Genomic DNA, 23,735 nt, shown 5'->3' on the forward strand with positions numbered 1-23,735 from the left:
CGCAACAACAGTCACTCAGTGTGCTTTAGATTGTAAAGTAAAGACACTACGATATTAAATGTGCTTGAAAGAAGAAAATCAAAAACTGAGAGGAAAACAAAAGAATCCCATTTTGGTGCTCAAGATTTAATACAACACAGGAAATGACAACAATTGGCCGGTATATATATATATATATATAATGATGTTTTGATGTATCCCAGGCTCTGCCTCTTATGGAGCAGTTAGTTTTTTCATCTCTTGGCTTCCTAAAAAAAAAAAAAAGAAAAAAATTTAAATTAAATAACCAGGAAAAATAAGTGGAATATTTACAGCTGTTGAAGAAGAATTCAGACCATTTACATAATTAACATTAGGACTGCAACATTTTAAAATAAAAAGTTCAGTTCTCTAATCTCACTGAATAAAAGCTCATGATGTTTGGGCGGTATGGTATTACCATTGCTAGTTTAGTGAAAAGAGCTGGACCATGTTTTAATCACAACGATAAATCTGAGCGATCAGCAGATGTTCATGAGCTGGTTTATTGTGAATCCAGAAAGTATTCAGACCCTGTTTTGTGCACTTTTTCTTATTCTTCCTAACTGATCGTCAAGCCTGGTCAGATTTGCTGGGATAAGTATCTGTGAAGCTCCGCCCTCGGGCCCCTCTGCACATGTTTTCATGGTATGTGGACTTAGCTGGATCATTCAAGGACAGCCAGAGTCATAATCTGATAGCTATATTAATACCTGCAGGGCATTGTGACTGTTATTGTTTTGCTAAAAGGTCAGCCGTCACTTCAGTCCTAGGTTGAAAGTATTTCACTACACTCACTATTTCACTGTTCATTCTTCCATCAGTTCCGACCAGTCTACCTGTTCCTACAGCTGAGAAACTCCCACATAGCTTTTTTTGTCACCTCCCTGACTCAGTTTGACCAAGTGGCCTACAATAGGTAAAGTTGGGGTGGTTCCTAAGAGCCTCAGTTTCACAAATACTGCACCTCCCATGGAAGACTTCTTACTCTGGGCTACACATCACAGTTTTATTATTTATTATAGTGTATCCAGACACACTATACTGCCAAAAGTATTCCCTCACCCATCCAAATCACTGAATTCAGGTGTTCCAGTCACTTCCATGTCCACAGGTGTATAAACCAAGCACCTAGGCATGCAGACTGCTTCTACAAGCATCTGTGAAAGAATGGGTCGCTCTCAGGAGCTCAGTAAATTCCAGCGTGGTACCGTCATAGGATGCTATTTGTGCAACAAGTCCAGTCCTGAAATTTCTTCACTGCTAAATATTCCTCAGTCAGCTGTTAGTGGGATTATAACAAAGTGGAAGTGATTGGGAATGACAACAACTCAGCCATGAAGTGGTAGACCACATAAAATCATAGAGTGGGGTCAGTGGATGCTGAGGTTCATAGTGTCACCAACTTTCTGCAGAGTTAATCACTACAGACCTCCAAACTTCATGTGGCCTTCAGATTAGTTCAAGAACAGTGTGTAGAGAGCGTCATGGATGGGTTTCCATGGCCGAGCAGCTGCATCCAAGCCTTACATCACCAAGCACAATACAAAGCATTGGATGCAGTGGTATAAAGCACGCTGCCACTGGACTCTAGAGCAGTGGAGACGTGTTCTCTGGAGTGATGAATCACACTTCTCCATCTGGCAATCTGATAGATGAGTCTGTGTTAGGTGGCTTACCAGGAGGTACTTGTGTGACTGCATTGCGCCAAGTGTAAAATTTGGTGGAGGGGGGATTATGGTGTGGGATTGTTTTTCAGGAGTTGGGCTCGGCCCCTTAGCTCCAGTGAAAGGAACTCTTAATGCTTCAGCATACCAAGACAATTTGGACAATTTCATGCTCCCAACTTTGTGGGAACAGTTTGGTGGTGATGGCTCCTTCCTTTTCCAACATGACTGCACACCAGTGCACAAAGCAGGTCCATAAAGACATGGATGTGAGTTTGGTGTGGAAGAACTTGACTGGCCTGCACAGAGTCCTGCCCTCAACCTTTGAGATGAATTAGAGTGGAGACTGTGAGCCAGGCCTTCTCATCCAACATCAGTGTCTGACCTCACAAATGTGCTTCTGGAAGAATGGTCAAAAATTCCCATAAATACTCCTAAACCTTGTGGAAAGCTTTCCCAGAAGAGTTAAAGCTGTTATTGCTGCAAAGGGTGGGCCGACATCATATTAAACCCTATGGATTAAGAATGGGACGTCACTCAAGTTCATATGTGTGTGAAGGTAGATGCATGAATACTTTTGGCAGTATAGTGTACTGTAGTAACCATTGCATGGTGAGGGTCACTTTCTTTGATTTCTGAAGTGCATTTAACATGATTCAGCTGCTGCTACTGGCTACCTGACAGACAGGCTGCAGTTTGTCAGATCAGGCTGTCTGATTTGGTCTACAGTGCCATCTCCATTCCTGTTCACTTTGTAAAACTCAAACTTTCAGTACAACTCCAGGTCATGCCACCAACAGAAATACTCTGACAAGGTACTGGATGTGTAATTGATGGGCAGGAGGAGGAGAACAGAGCACTAGCACTTCCTACGTACCCCAAAATGTTCCCAGGTTTTGATCTCACTGTAGAGGGCATTTCCTGGGCAAGCAGTGTTCACCACCTGTCTGTGACCCTGCAGAGTGAAGGTGGGTATGAGTCTCCCACCACCTACAGCGCAGGCTGCCAGTTGATCTCTCACCAGCTCCATGGAGTGCTGAGAGGGCAAACTGCTGCTGTAGTCTCCGATGAAAGAAACGCCGTAGCCAATGGAGTTGTGGCCGAGCGTGTGGGCTCCTTGCCAGAACCACCCTCGGCCCTCGTAGATGTACCCGTCAGAGCCTGCGACAAAGCTTTGAGAGGACAGAGACTCTTAGTCAATGTGAGCCAAGTGAAAAGATCTCATATGTGAAAACGTCCACGTACCTGTATCCAATATCATCCCAGCCTCTGTCCTCCTGATGAAAGCGCTGCATGGAGCGCATGTCTGCAGAGCACTGCTCAAAGGTCAGACAGGGCTGGCTAGGCGAGTGAGTGTGGTGGATGTACATGAAGGGGAGAGGCAGAGTGAGGTTGGTGGGTGTTCCTTTGTACGGCTTTGCACCCCACATACACCGAGGAATGATGGGCGGACAATCTGAAACGCATCATAGTTTGTTACATGTAATTGGACTGAAGCGATCACTTTTTTATGCTCTTATTTTGAGGGACTGTCTTAATTTTCTTAGTATGTAATATTCACAGAGCACACTGCTGCTCTAAATTCTTTCACTTCCTCTGTGGTTTGGTTTTATGCTCACCCATGTACATATGGGCAAACGCTTTCATCCCCTTCTTCGCCTCCACCATCAGCTGCTTCTTCTCCTTCACCTGCATATTTGATTGTCCTCTCAGCCTCTGCTGTAGTTCTACAGTTTTCACCACCTGTCTGGCCAGCAACAGAGGGACAACCAACCCTCTGAAGTTCTCCCTGCGGCGTCGGCTGATGAGGCGCGGGGCAGCGTCCAGTCCGTTACCCTCCAGCTGGTGGCAGTAGTACTCTGTCAGCAGACTGCTGAGCTTGAGAGGGCGTCTGGATTTGTCAGAAACCTCCAGCCCAAGCACGACACCGTCCATGCCTCCGTTGGCTTGAGCCGTGGTGAGCAGGGAGGGGCTGTTCGAGAGGGAGAACACCTGAGGAGCACTTAGGCTGTCCCAGCATCCGTCAGGTCCCAGACGCTGTGTCACAGAAGGGCTCTGCTTGAGGGAAAGGCCGAGGTCTCTGGCCAGAGTGAGCTGATAAAGACCTCGCACACGTCTCCGAGACTTGGAGAGTAAACCGGCCTCGACGCCCAGGAGGAGCGGTCTGAGGGCAACAGTGGTACCATCAGGAGTTAGGACCACACCTTCCTCTCTGGCATCTTCTGTCACCCTGTGATGAATAGCTTTTCTAATATAATCTGAAAGGTTAGCAGCCAATTGAGGACCACCAGAGTCAGCATTTGAAAGGAAGTAGTGAATGAACGCATCATTATGGCCAGCTGCCTGGCGCAGCCTCTTCAACACAGCTAGCGGCCCTGACCCAGGGTCCTCATCTTCCACCTGCTTCACTGCCTTGATGAAGTCTTCCATATGATATGAAAATGAAGCTGAAAATACACACACACACACAAAAAAAACAGTGTCTTTGTCATTCAAACAAAAGCCCATCTTTTCTCCCCTCCACAAACTTAGCCTTGTTCCTAAACACAGGCTAGACTGATTTAACTGAGAGAGAAGTGGCGAGGAACTAAAAAGACTGTGACTTAAGAAAGGCATATATAGCTAGCAGTGTTTTATAATGGTCCACTATTGGCGTGTGGGTAGTGGACCATTATAAACTGGTTTGCATGTGAAAAAGCTGCCATTTCCCAAAATGTTGTTTTTTGCTTACTTCAGCAAGAACATGTCAAACCACTTTCTGCTTGTGTTACAGCAGCGTGGTTCTGTGTCCGGCCACCGCTAAACTGATTTGCACACACTCCAGACTCATCACACTCTAAAAACCAAGGGATCACAGTAAAAAACAAGTATGACACACGACGCCCCAGCCTGCTGGGCAGCTGAAATCCTCATTCTGTCAAGAATGGGAAAAGATTTTTTTTAGCAATTGATCTATTTACATATAATGACCAGGGAGTCTTTACACTAGAAGAAATTTGCCAAGTAGATGCACAAGTACAGCAATCTTCAGGTGACAGTCAACAATAAAAGATTTCTGAGTAATCGTCAACAGGGAAAAAAAGAAAATGAAAGTAAATGCAGTTTTTTTTTTTATCTGAATACATGCAGATCATAAAGCTGGTGGAAACAAATAAGTGGTGCTACCTTCTGCGTAGGTGCTGACCAACAGCACCAGAAAGGCCAGTGTCAGTTTCCAGCAGTCTTTGTCCATCTTGAGCTATGAACCCCTTCAGCTCCGCGCTTCAAATGTGCCAGCCTTATTGCCTCTCTCTCATATTTATCACATGCAGTAAAGGGGTGGTTATGTAACAGTTGTACACATAATGTAGATAGGCCTGAGTTTAATCTGATGGTGTGGCTGTCTGAGCAATGTGGGAAACTGGCACCTGTAAATAAAATGGTTTGTCCTTACTGGTCAAGGTTTTCCTGAGCACCTCACAGTGTGTCGATGTGACCTCCTTGGACATTTTCGAGAATTTTTCAAGTTCTGTAATAAATCTCAGTCATCTCATTTGCATGTGGTTTCTTCTGGGAATAATAACAGCCCGCAGAGGACTGTTCACTACAGTACAAATCACTGGGAGTCCTCTCTGAGGCAATACACATGTTCGTGTTAATGCTGAGAAAATACAGAGCAAGGCTGCAAAACTGTGGAAGTCCCAAATCCTGTGTTCTCGGTAGCAGTGACAGAAATGTATCTGCATTCTCGAATGTTCTTTGTGTTCACTGAGGTTTATATGGTGACACAGCTAAAAACCCTGTTACAGGACATGTGCACACACACACACACACACACACTGCAGAGACCAAAAGTCACAGACTGGTTTTTGCAGCTGTCACGTGATTACGAGAACAGGAAGTGGAGGTCCAAGTGGAAAGTACAGTGCAGAAGATCTGGGATGCAGATAAATACTGTAATCTGTAATAATAATAATAAAAAAGACCTTCCAAAAGCAGGAATGAGAAGGACACAGTGATGTTAATGAGACCAGATCCATGATTAGAACTATAAGATTCAGCTGTGCCATTATAATACATATGAAAAAGTCTTAAAATGTTGTATATTTGGGTGTGTGTGGAGGATAAGTGATTAGAATGGTTACAGTGTTAGATCCAGATGAAAATGACTCGTAAAAAATACAAGAAATAAAGAAAAGAAAGCAAGCTACAGTGTGTTGCACTAAAAGGTCCGGCCACTAGATGGCGGTATGTAATTTTATATGCTGGTGATTTTACGCTGTCAAAGAAGGAAGAAGAAAGAAAGGGGAAGAGCTGAACAGCAGCTGAATTATCGCTAACGAGGTTCGTTTATGCTGCAAAGACTTGACTCAAAATGCGAAAACCTGTTACAGAATAATACATACTATGTGTTAAAAAAAAAAGCGTATGCTTTCATTGCTGGTATTGCGTGTGTGGGATGCAGTGCTCTTACAGGGCGTACCGACTAACAATTGCAGGGCGATAGCTAACAGCTAGTGCTGATCAGCTGTTGTGTTGAAACCGGGAGTTAGGAGAGTCAGCGGGTCCACAGTGTTTGGCAAAAGCTTGTAGCGTGTGTGATGTGTGTCTGTGTGGTGTGTGAATCTGTGGTCATGTTATTACTGCTTCCTTATTGTTAGTGACTAGTAAATTAGTATATGAAGGCTAGATTAGCTCCCCCTTTGTAGCGCTTATGCATTGCCTTTACTAAACATGCCATTTTATTAGCGTGAAAGGCTGCACCGGCTGGTTGAACGATCGCAAAACGATGGATGTAAATTACTGATGTAGTTACACGGTGGAAAAGCAGGGCTTTAAACAGCTTGTTAAAAAGATTGGCCCAAGATACAGCATCCTGCGTGGCAGCTCCTGATGAGTCACAATGATAAGTTCATTTAGTTATTGTTGAGCTAAAGTGGTGTACAGCAGTTGTGTTATACTTGTGCTTCAAATTTCCAGAGAAACTATAACCTAGGCTACTTTTGCACTTACATTTGACTTATGCTGTGTCAATACTATTGCATTGTAACGCTGCTGCTGTCATCCTGTTTAAGTAGATTCACACTTCAAATTAGGCAGTCATTGGAAAAGAAGGGAGTGAAGGGAAGAAAATGGGTCAAATGGCAAAGAGAAACCCTGTTACCAACTATTGTTTGGCAACAAAATTGCAGAGCTGGCACATTGTGCACAAGTGTAAATGAAACTGGGCTTAGTAGATTTTCCATAATCTTGCTGAAACACAAAATGACTGCCATCACTCCCCAACAGAAAATGGATACACGGTTCACTCGAGGGAAATCCAACATCCTTGAGCGCCCTCTGACCAGACCCAAGACTGAAGTCAGCCTGAGTGCCTTTGCGCTTCTGTTCTCAGAGATGGTGCAGTACTGTCAGAGCCGCGTGTACTCCGTGTCTGAGTTGCAGACACGCCTGGCGGACATGGGCCAGAGCGTGGGAGCCAGCATGCTGGATGTGCTGGTGCTGAGGGAGAAGAATGGGAAGAGGGAGACCAAAGTGCTGAACATGCTCCTCTTTATCAAGGTAAGCAAGGTAATTATAGGCGTGAGTAACCTTTTAATTTTCAAACCCTTAACGGTTGTCTTCCCTTTAGGTTAACGTGTGGAAGTCCTTGTTCGGAAAAGAGGCTGACAAGCTTGAGCAGGCCAACGATGACGACAAGACGTATTACATCATAGAGAAAGAGCCGCTTATCAACGCGTACATCTCTGTGCCCAAGGAGAACAGCAGTTTGAACTGCGCTGCCTTCACTGCGGGCATCGTGGAAGCCATCCTCACACACAGCGGCTTTCCCGCAAAGGTCACTGCCCACTGGCACAAAGGCACCACGCTGATGATAAAGTTTAACGAGTCAGTTATAGCCAGGGACAAGGCTTTGGATGGCAGATAAGAAAGACTGGAGAGGGCGAGTTGTTATGTAAATCTGTACAGGATGAGGATAAGTCATCGAGGTCCAGGCTGTTGTTTGTATCTGAAGTATCGGTGACTGTGAATGAATCTTCTTGTGGTAACTGATGAGACAAGGTGACATTACAGATGGATCGCTGTGCTGTACTGAGCCACATACAGAGCAGAAAATACGCCCCTAGTTGGTTTTGTTGATCATCTTTTTCTGGTTTTGCCTCCTGAAGGGGTTTAATTTTGCAGTTTTTTGTTTTGGTTCGTTTTTTTGGTCGCATATTTACAGCAATTTATAAAGCATAAATATATTGGATGAAACATTCATGACCAATTAATCTCTTATCTTAATTAAACAACACACTGGCCACAGCAGGCCAACAAAGCAGAGCCTCCCTGGTTACTATAATATTAAGAGGAATTATCACATGACTTGTTTTTAGTGACAAAATATTTTATAGAGATGGGTCCAAGGTTTTCCCTTCAACCCTGAATTGTGTAAGTGGAAGAAGATGAATGAATGGGTTGCCACGGTTGTTTTTCTGTTTCATTCCAGCTCAACCTCAGTTTTTGTTTCTATAAAACAGATTCATAATCTGGGGCTTAGCTAACATGTGCATGTGTTGATGCAGAGTCAGTCATGTCTTGGTTCCTTTGGGGAACCAGGTCACATTTGGACCATGAGCTTGATAATGAAAGGAAACATAGCGCCACCTAGCAGAAGTTGAGGTAATAAATCTGTAGTAATAACATCACAGTGGATACAGTCACCAAGCTACAACTTCCAAATCCATAAATTTCTTGGGGCACAGAATTTCTGTGGTGCTAAGCTGATTGTTTTTTTTGTTTTTGTTTTTTTTTAACTTCTCCATATCTGTGGAAAAGAGGAAGTAGAGTCACCGAGTCTCTGTCTTACTATTTGAATTTTCTTATTTGTGTTATTTAATTTCATTTTTTTTTTATTTAGTGTCTTGTGATTGAGGCACTATGTAACACACAGGAGTTTACATGTTACAATGAAAAAAATGGAAAATTGTGGTTGTTTCAGATGATATGGCTACTCTTAAGCCAACAAAATAAAAGTTTCAGTGTTTCACCCGTAATAACTGATGCTTCCTGATTTGGAAAGGCATTGAACACCATTTAGATTGATACACTGGGAATGAGAATCGAACAACAGAATAAAGAAAATGTGACAAATTCACATGAAACATTCTTATCTGTTTCTTGAGAAATAAGCAGAAAGATGAGGCAGCTGATTGTTGCATGTGTTTACAGCAAACATGAAGCTGCAGTCAGTTAGCTTAGCTTGGCTTAACACAGACATAGCCCGAAGTAATTAAAACAATAGATGAATATCTTTCTAAAGTTTCAAAGCTTTGCTGTCATATGCACAGTGAAGAAACATTGTTTCCCTGTACAATGAATTTTTTACTTTGCTGCCCACACTGGATGTCAAAATACCAAAAAATAGATAAAATTAAGCATGCAATAAAATAAATATAACACTGGAAGAATAATAAGTTATGTACATTGTGCATATATCCTATGTTGCAACAGTAACAATTCACATTACATCAAAGTGACATATTGTTTTTTACATGGAGGAAAATAGAAAACTAAAGTCTTTGAGATCACTTCCAGGTCAGATCCTGTAATGTCTACAGGAATAAAAAAAAATTCAATTCATTTTCATCAATATATATCAATATAATCACAACAACAATCATCTCAAGGTGTTTATACTGTAAGGTAAAGACCGTACAATAACACCCAACAGTCAAATGGACCCCTATGAGCAAGTACTTGGCAACAGTGGGAAGGAAAAACTCCCTTTTAACAGGAAGAAACCTGTCTGTCTCCTGAATCCAAACTAGGAGCTGATTCCACAGAAGAGGAAGGCTGAAGGCTCTGCCTCCCATTCTACTCTTAAAATATCCTAGGAACCACAAGTAAGCCAGCAGTCTGAAAGCAAAGTGCTGTATTGGGGTGATACTATGAGGCCTTTGAGATAAGATGGTGCCTGATTATTCAGGACCTTGTATGTGAGGAGAAGGATTTTAAATTCTATTCTGGATTTAACAGGGAGCCAATGAAGAGAAGCCAATATGGGAGAAATCTGCTCTCTCTTTCTAGTCCCTGTCAGTACTCTAGCTGCAGCATTTTGGATCAGCTGAAGGCTTTTCAGTGAGCTTTTAGGACAGCCTGATAATAACAAATTACAATAGTCCATTTGAGAAGTAATAAATGCAAGAACTAGTTTTTCAGTGTCACTCTGAGACGGGAAGTTTCTAATTTTAGAAATATTGTGCAAATGCAAGAAAGCAGTCCTACACATTTGCTTAAATGTATGCATTGAAGGTGAAAAATGACTCCACGATTCCATAAATGACCTTAGTGTGTGAAGAAGACTCCCCATTTACATGAACAAATTGGAGTCTGTTAGATAAATATGATTCAAACCAAGCTCTAATCTCTGTAATAAAATGTTATGGTCAGCAGTATCAAAAGCTGCACTGAGGTCCAACAGGACAAGCACAGAGATGAGTCCACTGTCAGAGGCTGTAAGAAGATCATTTGTAACCTTCACTAATGCTGTTTCTTCAAATAAACCATTCTTCTGCAGATGATCACTTATCTGTTTTACAACTACTCTTTCAAGGATTTTTGAGAGAAAAGGAAGGTTGGAGATTGGCCTATAATTAGCTAAGAGAGCCTTTGAAATAATGGTTTAATTAATTCCACCTTAAAGGCCTGTGGTATGTATGTTGATGGGAAAAAATGGCCATTCTTGTCTGACCTCTGACATCAACAAGGCATTTTCACCACTCACTGGATGTTTTCTCTTTTTTCAGACCCTTCTCTGTAAACTCTAAAGATGATTGTATGTGAAAATCCCAGCAGATCAGCAGTTTATGAAACACACAGACCAGCCCGTCTGGCATCGACAACCATGCTGGATTCAAAGTCACTTTTCTTCCTCATGCTCAGTTAGAACTTCAGCAGGTTGTCTCGACCATGTCTGCACATCTAAATGCACTGTGCTGCTGCCATGGCTGATTAGATATTTGCTTTAACGAGCAGTTGAACAGGAGTACCCACACACACACACACACTCACACATAAACATGTAATTTTTGTCAATACCAGTATATCATAACAGACTTACTTTGGATATTCAGAGACTAATCTATGTTTGCATCAGAACTTGCTGTAACCTGTGTAATTTCACTAAGTTAAATCAGTGATTAAGATACTTTGTGAACAAAGGTAAGCTAAATAATAATATCCAAACAGTGGGCAGTGAAACGTCATTAAACCTTGTCTCATTCATGACCAAATAACTCCACAATTCCAGTCTGGGGGACATCTACCTTCCTAAGGTCTGAATGGAGAGTACAGGTATGACTCCTACAATCACAGTCCTCTTTTGTCCTCCTGACATATCTGACCTAACCCATAATTAACCTGAAATAAACTGAGACCCATGAGAAATTGTGTTCCAAATAAGGCAAGCAGTCTGAAATGCTACTAAGAAAGGCTACAAGCACAGGTTTACAACTCATGCTTTTGTCTCCAGCAATTAAAAATATGAGAAGTATAAGGAGGAAGTTGTGGGTTGTTCTTTTAAATTTTGGGGTTTGGGGAGGAGGGGGTTGCTTCCTTTTTTTGATAACTAGCCTTAATAACATAGGTGAGATCTATATGTCGAAAGACATGGATTCGATTAGATTAGATTCAATTTATTTTTACGGCATATGTCACAAATACAGCGCAACAAAATTCAGATTGGATCTAACCAGAGGTGCTTGAGCAATGATTAAAAAAAAAGAGTTTATGATAACAGGAGCACTATATGTACAGAAGTGCAATAAAATACAGTGGATACCATGAAATTTTCAGGGCTGAAAAACTCATATAAGCTATCCTGAAAACTGCAACCAAGTCAATGCAAAACCCAAGTGTCATAATGCAAATCCAAAATCTGCTGCTGCTCAGCATCTTGGCATAATTTATTTCTACAAACACAAGTTTAAGCATCAATCCCACATGATATAACATAGATTCAATAACAAAATAGCATTTTAATGACTGTAAGACAAAGGAACAGAAAAAGCAACTAGTATCCTGTGTACCAAATGTAAGGGACGTTTTAAATGCGGGAATCAGAGCCTGTGGTTTCACTTTGGTTGTGTGCATGCCAGCCTGGAATCAGATAAGAGCTGATTTTCCCCTTTCGTTCAGTCTTTGTGCAAAGCTAAGCTAAAAATCTGCTGACTGCTTCGTATACAGATATGAGTGGCATCTCTATCCCGGCAGCCCTACTCATAATATTTACAATGTGTCGCTCTTATTATCGATAGAATGGTTTATTAATATACAACTTAATCAGTTAAACTGTCATAAATCATTTTTTAATGCGTCATGACCTAAACATTTGCTCCACAATGACCTGGATGTTTGCGTGAGCGTCTCTTGTTTTCTCTGCACCAATAGCTGACAGGCAAGACATTAGTCACATGGTGGAGTCACGTGGGTATAAGGAAGCTGCGATGTGTTTACCTATGTGTCATCTATAGACAGCGCCTCCGAACATCACAATCTACGAGGAAAAATAATAATAATATGTGCCTCCATCGGCTCTCTACTCTCTGCTTTTTGTGCCTGTAATGTCCTCCTCCTGCGCCCCTGCGTGACCGTGAACGCCTCACCATGTCATCTTCAAGTTACACCTGCGTCCAGGACAGCGCCACAGGTCTGCCTTTTATTTCTATTCACCTGCGCGACTCTGTCTTTGTACCGCGAGCTGCTGCGCGTTTATTTATTTAACAGCATCATTTTACGAGCTCTGTATCTGTGCGGTGGTATCACGTTCTAAGGTGTGATTTATGAGGACCCTCAACGCCCCGTGCGCTGCACTTCCGCTCCATTCATTTATTCGCAGGTGATTCAAAGGGTCATTCCACCGATTTTAGACTTCTTTTTTTTTTTGTGGAGGGGGGTGCGCAATTAGCCTCAGACTGGGAGCCTCCCACAGGGGTTCAGCTTTGAAATCTCTACAACCTCATCACAGCTGGCCCACCCGAGGTGACGTCATCAAATGCCCTGTTTCATATAATAATTTACCCAGTCGAGGAATAATCAGAATACTAATATGAAATCCAGTAGGCTATCTCAAATTTTTTCATATCTTATTAATACTAATATTAATATCTTATAAATACTGTGTATCTCTCAGTCTAGTTCAGAACATACACAATCAGGAGAAGACTGGTTTCCAGATGATGATTACCACGCTCCAAGGTGTTTGAAGTTCCACAGTCTGTGATGATTTTGGGTGCCATGTCATCCGCTGGTATCCTGGTCCACTGTGTTGTTCACCAGGAGATTTTAGACCACTTAATGCTTCCATCTCACCTGACCTGAACCCCACAGAGACTCTAGAGATTCAGAGGCACTGTTAAGAGGAGGATGAGTAACACCTGACCCAAAAATAGAGGAGCTGAAGGCCACTATCAAAACAACCTGAGCTTCAGTAACATGTCAGCAAAGACGAACGCTGATCGTCTCCATGCAATGCAGCGATGATGCAGTAATTCATGGTGAAGGAGCCGCAAATAAGCATTCAGTGTATAAATGAACACACTTTTCAGAAGTTGAACATTTCTCTGTTGTAAATCCTTTTGACCGATCATTCATGGCCACCATTGAATATAAACTGGCCATGGCCCAGTTAGTTAAAAAAAAAAAAATCACCCCCTGTAGAGTTGTTACAAAGGGGGAAATTAGCTTAGAGACCATGACGGTTTTTTCTAACAGGTTGTAAATAAGTTAGGTTCATGTCTGAAATTGGGCATTTTAATATGGGAGTCTATGGAGATTGACTGATTGATTGGAAGCCAGCCCCAAGTGGCCATAAGAGCAAAATCATTTTGCTCTTGGACACTGGCTTTATTTTTACTGGAGGTAGACACAGAATTAAAGTCTCTCTCCAACCGCTTTGCCAGTATGAAATGAGTTGTTAGCGACCCAGCTTTATGCAGATGCAATTCTTAATATCCTGAGCACCTCTTTAACATTTTATTAATGCTGAGCTCTTCTCCAAAATCGATGCTTTTCTTCCCAGAGAAGGAAAGGCTGCTCTCCTCCGTATCTGGCTATGGGTCCCAGGATCTTCTTGGAAGTGGGAGCTCCCGCCCTTCGGGCCTGGTGGGCTCCGAGCTGCTCCAGCAACAGGAGGAAGAAGAGGAGGAGGCCCTGAGGAGGAAACTCAAGTACTTCTTCATGAGCCCTTGTGACAAGTATCACGCAAAGGGGCGCAAGCCTTTCAAACTGGGCCTGCAGCTGCTCAAAATCGTCATTGTGACTGTGCAGGTGGATACAGCCCTTTGCTTTAACATGATTACTATATAGTCTCAGAATGCAAATACCTGCTCCCATCCTGTGTTTTATTCTAACCGTGCTGCAACTGCTGCCCTGCATTTGCCCAAATGTGTAATCTCATGCGTTCTGTGCCTCTGCTCTGTCTCTTAGTTGGTGATGTTTGGACTGAGCAACCAGATGGTTGTGACATTTCAAGAGGAAAACACGGCGGCATTCAAACACCTTTTCCTGAAGGGTTATAAGGACAAAGCCCCCCACGCTGTCCACACGCAGATGGAGATGCGCAGCCACATCCACTTTGCCATAAAGCAGGTAGCCTGCTGATGACCACATTTAGGATCTAACCATGCACAGAAATATCTTAAGATATCTTGATTTATTAATATAACCAGAATTTTGTAATTCCAGTTTACGTCAGACCAAGGTTCAGATACATTAGACCAGCTTGATAATAATAACTATTATTATTATTACTACTACATACAGCAGCCCCTAATACACTGTTATAACACTGACTGCAGACTTCCGCTCTAGACAAAAAGCCAGCAAAGCAAAGCTTAATCATATGTTTGGAGGGAAGCAGGACTGCTGTAATGCTAACAGAACTATTATCTTTAGCAGTTGTATTGTTTACATTATTTACTATCTTAGCTTAGAATTTAGTGTATAAATTAGCACCCAAACACAGATGATGCCTGTTGTGTCTGTATTTGCTAATGAAGCTGAAATTCTGATGAAGATGAAGAAGTGGTTGTAGTAGTTAGATGGAAAGGGCTGCTTTCTGTAGATTATGTGCAGCAACAGAGACGCTGCTGTTGTGCTGCCATGCTGACTGAGCTGCTTTCTTTTTAATTGGAGCCTCAGTGTTACTTTCTCAATTGGGGAAAATAGGTGTTCCATGTCTGTAAAGAAGAGAGATGTTTCAGATGATTTCTCAAGCTTAACTTCACCTCTTTTCCTCTTCAGTACTTGACTCTACCTCAGATCTCGCTGGGACGGTACGCATACGTGCTGGGCGTCGGTGTTAACGAAAGCGCGCTCTCCCTCTGCCAGAGGTACTATCGGAGGGGCACCATCGACCCCGTCAATGACACGTTCGACATCGACCCACATGTTGTCACGGGTAGGATGACCCTTCTTTTGAGTCTTTTTGTTTTTTTACATTGTATGGCTCTCTGCACATTCTTCCAGTGCCGGTATTTTCTTGGCCCTTAAGGAAACAACAGTGTCAGTGAGTCATTGTGTTATTGCTCCACATATGTCAACTGGTGCCCTGCAACTGTGCCCTACTTTTAAAGAGTTGAAGCCCTTTTTTTTCCACTTTAGTAGCAACACACCATGTCCGATCCTGTGAAAGGGCTTATTTGCACACATCTGCTGATTTGGCAGACGTGGCTATGGCTAATGCATGATAAATGTGGGGGTAAAAATAAACTGTGGTGTGGCATTCATGTGATGTGGAAAAATCACGTATGGCTTTCTAACATTACTTCCCCGTGTGATTTCTTTTTTTTTTTTATAGTTCCTTTAATGCTATTTCTGATCTTCTTTTTCCAGATTGCGTTGGGGTGAATCCACCGCCTCACGGCTCTGCTCCAGGAAACAGTGACTACAAGAATTTCACTCTCATGTTTTACAAGTTAGACTCCCTTATGTTTGTGTGTTTAATATCAAAAAAGGCCTTATTTTTCTGCACATTGAATTCTCAGCGTGTCTCTGTCCTCCTCAGGTTGATCAACGTAACCATTGACTTCCAGCTGAAGGCCATCAACATTCAGACCATTATAAACAATGAAATTCCCGACTGCTACACCTTTGCCATCACGGTGAGCTCTTCTGTGATCTCTAATTCACTCAACATCCTGTATCGCAGTACAACAAAAATACAAATTGTGTGTTTTTACATGCTGATGGTTGCATGGCTCATGTTTGTGCTGTCAGATTGTGATGGATAACAGGGCTCACAGCGGTAAAGTTAAGATCAGCCTTCAGAACCAGGCCTCTATTAAGGAGTGTAAAGACCCTAATGTGTCCGGGCACGGTGAGTGACTGGTAGGTGAGATATTTATTTCCCTGGTGTGTTTTAATTGCCTTTGATCCCATTTATTTCTGTCCTCTTCTGTCAGCGGAGAACTATGCGCGGGAGTTCTTTGATGTGCTGGTGGCCATCGTCTGCCTGCTGTCCCTGGTGCTGTGCGGGCGCTCCATCCTCAGAGGCATCCTCCTGCAGCATGTAAGAAAACAAGCCAGCCATTTCCGTATGTGCAGGAATATGTATGTTTTCACCTGCATGTCACAATGTTTGCTTTGTTGGAAAAAGAAGTAAACTTACTTAGACAGGACAATGGAGTTCTGAATGTTACTGGCCTACCCTGGCGAGCTTCGTTACCAAGATGCATCTATAGACTGCATGGGTGCATTTCACAGTCGCAGACACGAGCTCAGACATGAACAGGCTGTTGGTGTATGCAACTGCACAGCAAGGCACCAACACTATGAACACTGTCAAGAAATAGAAGTGAAGCCTGGTCAAAGAAGCACCTGCCTGTCAAAGTGACTTGCTCCTTTTGTAATGCTTAAATGAAGTCTTAATACAATTTACAGTACTGTGCAAAAGTCTTAAGTCACCCCTAATTTCTTTATATTTTGCTTCCGAACCAGTTTTAAATTATGTCTTTAGAAACTTTGTTACTAGCAGCCTGTCACAAAACGGATCATTTGTTCCCATTTCTTTAGGTGAATCTTGGAAAAATGCCAAAGATTACAGAGTATGACAGACATAAAATAGAATTGTTACACCAACAGGGTGATTCCCAAAGAGCTACTAGCTGAAAACTTGGCATATCTCAAAATGGTGTGCAGTGTGTTCTTTAAAAAAAACTGAGGAAATTGGACAAGTAGAGGACAAAAGAAGCCAAAAAAACTGCAACTGGACTGAAAATCAGTGCCAACGGGTCTAATTTGGATGAATCCAAATTTGAAACTTTTAGTTCAAATAGCCGTGAGTATGTACGGAGGTCTGGAGAGAGGTACAACAGTGAGTGTCTACAGCCATCTGTGGAGGCTCTCTCATGGTTTGGAGCTGCATTTCAGTGCCGTGATGTTGAAAATCTTGTCAAAATGGATGGAATTATGAACATCTTATTTTGATCCACCATGCAATACCATCTGGAAAGTGTCTGGTTTGCAACAGTTTCATTTTTCAGCATGACAATTATCCTAAACACACTACCAATGCAGTAAAATTATACCTGGATAGAAAAACACAATGAAACACTATCAGTGATGGATTGGCCTCCCCAGAGCCCGGACCTCAACATTATTGAAGCAATGGGCTGGCCCCCAAAGGGAGTTACTCCCCATATGTACAAGCATATGGGGAGTAATTCATCACACCCAGAAGCTCTGAGTGAGATGAATTGTTTTTATAACTCATCCACCTGGATACTGAAGTTAGGAGCATGACCATTTTGATTGACAGGTGTCCCAGTACCAGGAGCTGTAGCCAATCCATGTCTGTTTGGCGTCATCCGCTACTTTGAGTCATTAAACTGAATCTCTTCAATGTGCTTGTGTGCTGTCAGTGCCTTTTGAAGCATTTTTAATGGAATTATCTGAATAATAATATGGCTTACTGTATGGTACAGACCATCCAAGAAGTTTGTGCTTCAGTTTGGTGAGAGGAAAATTCTAGTATTTTAGTAGTCTGTTTCTTAGCCCTAATTAATAGATGTGTGCATCTGCGTGTTGCACTCATACAGTTAATGGATGCAACTGCTAACCACATTAGTTAGTGTTAGTTACTAACCAACCTAGTTAGTTAGTGACAACTTAACACTTCACCCTCTCATCTAAAACCAATAAGAGTTGTCATGTTCATCTTTCGTAAGTCTGTGAAACTGACCCCCTTTTACGGCAAGCCTCAAGTGGCCATCCGAGGAACTGCAGTTTCTTACGGTCACAGAACAACCAATTGAGGACACATGAAAAGTATTGCTAAGAGCAGATGTCCCTGATATGGTCATCCCAGGCACACGGCTCTACCTGTGAGTGCAGAAGCCCCACCCACCTGCCTTTGAGACCTTCTGTTTTTCATGGGCAGCCAATCAGAAGAAAGTTGGCTTAAAGTTAGAGGAGCTTAAAAAAAAATGCCTTTTTCAGTGGATGACCTGAAGGGCTGCAGAGAGGCCCAGTATGAGATCAAATATTCTGAATTGTGCAGAGCTACTCCAGTAGAATCCAAAAATAAAAATAAAGAGCTGGAAATGAGCTTTCAATTTTTTTTATTTCTCAAGGCTGCAGTGTGTCAGGTTAGTCATTTTGTGGAAAATGTGATTACAGAAATTCAGATTTTTATTTGCGAGTATGAAAGATGAAACTGCTCTGTTCAGTCTGCAGCATTTTCTTTTTTCTAAGTGCTTGCCTGGAGGTCGTGGCACAAATGAGACCATAACAAAATTACATCCTGCAGTGCAAACACCGTTGCCCCCTGATGCCACATTCAACACATATAATTTCATAATGATAACAGCCACACATGCTGAAGAGCACACACAGAGAAGCAGTTAAATGTCTTTCACAGTCCCCAGGTTTACAGGTTGTGTTGCATTTAAAGCGTCATCCGTCGTCTCCCATCTGCTTATCCAGGAGTACGTGCAGTTTTTCAAACACAAACTGGGTCGCAGCGTGAGCTGGGGAGACAGGATGGAGTTCATCAACGGCTGGTATATTCTGCTCATCGTCAGTGACGTGTTCACCATCATCGGCAGCTTCATCAAAATTGGGATCGAGTCCAAGGTAACAATCTTATCCTTAACTGTTGATAAAATTCCCAGTTTCCAGTAAGTAATGACGTCTTCCTTGTGATGTAGGATCTGTCATCATATGATGTGTGTGGAATCTTGCTGGGAACCTCCACTCTGCTGGTGTGGGTGGGAGTCATCCGCTACCTCAGCTTCTTTCAAAAGTACAATGTATGTGAAACACACAAACACTGTGAATACTGTTTAATGCAGATTTTTTATTACCTTGATTTAGTTAGTATATTACATTTTAAGTGTATGTATACTTAGTAATTTGGTCCCTTTCTCTCTGTCACACAGATCTTGATTGTGACTCTAAGAGCCGCTTTTCCCAACGTTATCCGCTTCTGCTGCTGTGCGGCCGCCATTTATCTGGGATATTGCTTCTGTGGATGGATAGTGCTGGGGCCCTACCACACAAAGGTACACGCACGCACACACTGCCGTGTCTCTAAACAAGAGCAAGCAGGCATGAGTCACTCAGCACATGTCAGAACGTCCTAATTATCATAAATTACCCCCCGAGCGTGTCATTTTGTAGCTATGTGTAATTAATGGGAGAAGAAAATTGACAGTTATTAAATATGAATCAGACAGCATTTTGTTAGGATATTGCTTTTTGTTTGCAGTGGGATGTCTGGTAGAAATGGAAGAGCAACTGTGCCGAAATTGAAAACAAAATGAATAATAAAAAAAAAAAATAATTGAATGACTCAATAAAAAATGAATATGCCAATGCATGCATCAACAATAATGCGGAATATAATTAAGAAAGTGTGACAATAATTGATATTTAGCTCTCACACCAGAGAGCGGCACAGTTTTCTAGCGATCCATTTTGTAGTTCCTCTCAATGTGCGGTCTCAAAAGTTTTCTTTATAAATGATCTCGCTAATCTGGACCCCACGTATGCAGTTCCGCTCCCTGTCCACGGTGTCAGAGTGCCTGTTTTCTCTGATCAACGGTGACGACATGTTTGTAACATTCGCTGAGATGGAGCAAAGCGGCACGCTGGTGTGGACCTTCAGCCAGATCTACCTTTACACCTTCATCTCCCTCTTCATCTACATGGTGCTGTCCCTCTTCATCGCACTCATCACCGGAGCGTACGACACCATCATGGTACAGTTGCCGCTCTGCTTCTTTGTTATATTGTTACGCTGTGGCTTTAACAGGTTTCTTTTACCCATCAGCCTCTCCCTGTGCCCTGTGCTAAACTAAGATGATGAAACCAGTAACCATGTGATCTAGAGGAGCCGAGATAAAGGCAGAATATTGGTGCACATGCACGGTTATTTTTTCTTTTTTTTTTAGGCTTTGTTTAATAAGTGACATTAGCATTTTGAACATATGCAGCTTTGTGTTGTCTTTCTACAGGCCCAAACACAGGAGCAGGTACACATCACAGATCTACATGCATTCATTGCACAGTGCACGGACACGCCCAGTTCTGGCAAGTTCCGTGAGCCTGAAGCCTCGTCGTGCTCCTTCCTGTGCTGCTGTGAGTGGTGAGGACAGTGATCCAGTGGCTGCACAGAGGGAGTAAGAGCAGCGTGTATGTAGAAGGACACGATAGTCGTCGTCTCCCCCGCCTCCTTCCCCTGCCTCTTTAAAGCACCATATTTCCACTCCAGTGACAGCTGTCTGCTATTGTACTCCTTTTTTCCAGACACCCAGCAGGGCCAATTCATGTCTTGAGAGTGAACTGACTGACCTTGGACTGCTTTGTCCCCTGTTGACCCTGTTTGAATTTTGCATCTCAATTTGTGCTGGAATGGTAGATTGCACTGAAGACTTAGAAACCCAATTACCTGCTTCAGCTTTTGTACTGTACTGTATGAATAATTTATTACATCTTTCTGAATGTCAGGTTGGTAGGGCTTTGATGACTAGAAGCATAATGTCAGTAAACACATTCACCGCAATAGCCTGGACACCAGGTCTATCGGGCAAAATTAGGACACACTTTCACTTGAATGATCCACCATTTACAGGGTTTTCATTATCATTTTATTGTTCGCATGGCCACTTAGGCAAAAAAGATTTTCGTGCCTCTTGATTATGTAAATATATGTATGTCTTGTGGATTTTAGGCATAAATTGGGGGAAAAAGACTGACCATGAACCGCTGTACATGTGCGTTAGCCAGCATATTCAGTCAAGGCCGTTCTTCCACTCCAGTTCAATTTTCCTGCTCCTCATCTCCATTGTTCACATCCTCGTGTGGCTGGAAGGAGATGATAGCTGCACGAGGAAGAACAAGCCCCGCGGCCAACCAGCTAGTCATCAATATGTATGAACCCTTTCTGCTATAAGGTGCCAGGTGTAGGTCTGTGCTAATGCACTGCGAGGCAGAGTGCGCTTCACTAGAGCACGTTAGGTGACTGCCTTACAAAGACACGGTAACTGCTGAAGAAGAGAAATCATTTTATACCTTTTTAGGCTCATTGGTAGTAGACCTTTTTTTTTTTTTGTACAGCAGTCATTTTGTAATAAAACAGATAAACGAAGGTGAAGGTTTTTTTTTTTTCCAGTAATACTCATGTTTATCTGCTGCCAGTGAAAAAACACAGTGCATTGATTCTCCTTACTTCTCTTGGTCATTTGAACCAGAGACTTTGCTTAATAATGTAAAAATACATTTAAATATGTGATTTAATTGTAGCTCAATCACATGAAATCAATCCCCTAAAGGCTCCTGAAACTCTATTTACTGCTGCTCTGCTAAGCTAAGCTAATTTTGTTTCAGGAGCCGATGTTGATTGGGTATTACTTTCTTCTCCATTATTTCATATCATTTTGATATTGACTCATTTTTGTGCAGTAATAAGTACTAAGGTACTAAGATGTTGGAAAATCAAACAACACTTCTCACTGATAGCTTAATTAGCTTTAACTAGGCAGTTAAAGCTAATTGAGCTAATTTGGTAGTAGACTTCTTTTTTTTTTTAGCTCATCCAGCTGCTTTACTGTTACAAGACTTTGGTTTTAAGTATTATTGTTCATTTTTAATGCTCTTTTCCCTTAATTAGATAGTTGTACAGTATAACAGATTGGTAGGGGAAAATCAAGTGTCAGTCCTCATATTTTCTTTCTTACATTTGTTAAAATATATGGTTAGGAATTCCACCTTTGTATGGTAGTTTGTACTGTAGGGAGCACAGTTGTGTCTTTATTTTGTAAAATGTTAACTTAGGCTCTTTTCATTGAAACTGTGTGCAAAATGGTTAATTTATGTTATCAATGAATGGATTAGGGCATCTCTAGGTCATCCCTTCTTGAAGTTCTTCTATATAAACTTGAAGTGGTCATGAAGATGCAGCATGCTGCTTAAGGTCATATGAAGGTCATATGAGGAACGATTTTCACCAGCTGAACAAAAACTGGATCAGGATGAAAGGGAACACGGGTTTGGAAATGAGACAGATTATTGTGAGCTGCCTCGTTTACTTTGTTTACAGTTGTAAAGGGAGAGTGTTCTTTTGTGCACACTTATTTATTTCCTCTTAATTAAAGTCCGATGTACAGCTTGTAATTGTGATTTAAATGTGTCACGTAGGAGCTGTATATCACAGCGGAACAATGCATTATAAATCGAAGGCGCCTGTTGGTGTTCTCCTGACACTTGTGGAGAAGCTCTTTAAGACTGTTTTGATTTAACTGCTGCTCAGTGTGTTTGTTTGCTTTTTTTTCTTTTTTAAAAATGCTGTCTTAATTCTTTTTTACCTCATTTTAAGAAGGTGCAAGATTGCTGAGAGATTTGTACAGGTTTTTACCTTCTTTTGTGTGAAGATGCTGTCTTCTCAAAGTAGGTTTCACATCAGCAAAATAAAAAATGATGTAGTTGACACAGTTATCAACCACCTTCTTTGTTATTTTTATTCTTATTTGTATACTAGAAATAGAAAATATTAGAATTAAGAAAGGAATATACCCAGAACACCTCAAGCTTTCTTTGTGTGGTGGAGTCCAGGGTCATATTAAAAGTGTACATTACCATTTGGCATTTTCAAATACAGCTAACTTGGCTGAGCTTAAATTTGAAATAAATGAAATATATAATGAATAAATTGGTTAAATTATGTGAATTAAAACAAAAACTTTTTTTTTAAATTTTGGCAGTGATGTCATTGCCTGGCAACCTCAACAGCTGCTAAATAAAAATAAAAAAAAACTTGTACTGCACAGTCTGGAGAACTTGTGCTCTGCTGTGATAGTCTGGCACCACTAGAGGGAGAGAGCAGCATCTGTCTGCAGTCACCTGCCAAGCCAGCCAATTGCAGGAAACCTATGCAATAACAAGCAATAAGGAATTAACAGGAAGCCAAAACACAGGCACTTTAGGGACAAGGGCGAGGGACAAAACATCACCCTCATTAAACATAAATTATGCTGAGTTGAGTACTTAAACTTCAAGTCTACTGTAATCACAAACTACCTTGCAACTCAGCGTGAAATAAATGCAGAGGGAGGCTGTCTCAGCTAAATCAAAACCACACAGTGAAGATGGGAATGAGAGAGCATACGATAGACTAATATCGAAGCAGATACTCCTCTTAGTGAGGTGAAGTGGTGTAGCTTTCCAGGATCCTCAGAACATGCATGCATTATTCACTCAAAGATGCAGCCAGGGGCTGAGGAGCTGGCCAGCCTGCTCTGGACATCATCAGGTTTCAGCCTAGAGCTGATTAAACAGTCCCAAAGAGGAAAACAGGCTGCAGAGCAAGGCCTTGCAAATGGCTTCTACCTGATTAACTATATTTGCATGGCAACTCACCAGCCCTTTATGATTAAAGGAACAGAGCAAAAACCACAATGGATATGAATCTTGGTGACAAGATAAGGCCATCGTTAGGATCATGGTACTCTGTGAACGACAGATATGTGCAAAAGAACACGCCCGCTGTGTGATAATGAGCCGTTAACGAGGGTCTTGTTGCCTTCCTTC

General features: G+C 41.9%; 3 protein-coding genes across 3 annotated transcripts; 2 read left to right on the top strand and 1 right to left on the bottom strand.

Annotated features, from left to right (window-relative positions):
* Positions 1–111: 111 nt before the first annotated feature.
* LOC115784350 (N-acetylmuramoyl-L-alanine amidase-like) lies at positions 112–4,953 on the bottom strand. Its single transcript, XM_030735559.1, has 5 exons — positions 4,851–4,953; positions 3,305–4,132; positions 2,931–3,141; positions 2,563–2,857; positions 112–248 (listed from the first exon to the last, which is right to left on the bottom strand). The coding sequence occupies exons 1-5, from the start codon at positions 4,915–4,917 to the stop codon at positions 234–236; spliced, it is 1,416 nt and encodes a 471-aa protein (XP_030591419.1). The 5' UTR covers positions 4,918–4,953; the 3' UTR covers positions 112–233.
* A 988-nt stretch (positions 4,954–5,941) lies between these two features.
* On the top strand, positions 5,942–7,935 carry LOC115784385 (trafficking protein particle complex subunit 5-like). Its single transcript, XM_030735610.1, has 3 exons — positions 5,942–6,008; positions 6,954–7,226; positions 7,297–7,935. Exons 2-3 carry the CDS (start codon positions 6,957–6,959, stop codon positions 7,591–7,593), a joined length of 567 nt encoding a protein of 188 aa, XP_030591470.1. The 5' UTR covers positions 5,942–6,008; positions 6,954–6,956; the 3' UTR covers positions 7,594–7,935.
* A 4,216-nt stretch (positions 7,936–12,151) lies between these two features.
* On the top strand, positions 12,152–22,595 carry mcoln1b (mucolipin TRP cation channel 1b). The gene is made up of 13 exons (XM_030735541.1): positions 12,152–12,357; positions 13,729–13,976; positions 14,136–14,297; positions 14,952–15,108; positions 15,543–15,624; positions 15,715–15,811; positions 15,927–16,026; positions 16,112–16,218; positions 18,633–18,782; positions 18,857–18,958; positions 19,088–19,210; positions 19,703–19,909; positions 20,165–22,595. Exons 1-13 carry the CDS (start codon positions 12,315–12,317, stop codon positions 20,297–20,299), a joined length of 1,713 nt encoding a protein of 570 aa, XP_030591401.1. The 5' UTR covers positions 12,152–12,314; the 3' UTR covers positions 20,300–22,595.
* Positions 22,596–23,735: the final 1,140 nt, after the last annotated feature.

The sequence above is a fragment of the Archocentrus centrarchus genome, chromosome 8, assembly GCF_007364275.1.
Source record: "Archocentrus centrarchus isolate MPI-CPG fArcCen1 chromosome 8, fArcCen1, whole genome shotgun sequence".
Classification (NCBI taxonomy): Eukaryota; Metazoa; Chordata; class Actinopteri; order Cichliformes; family Cichlidae; genus Archocentrus; species Archocentrus centrarchus.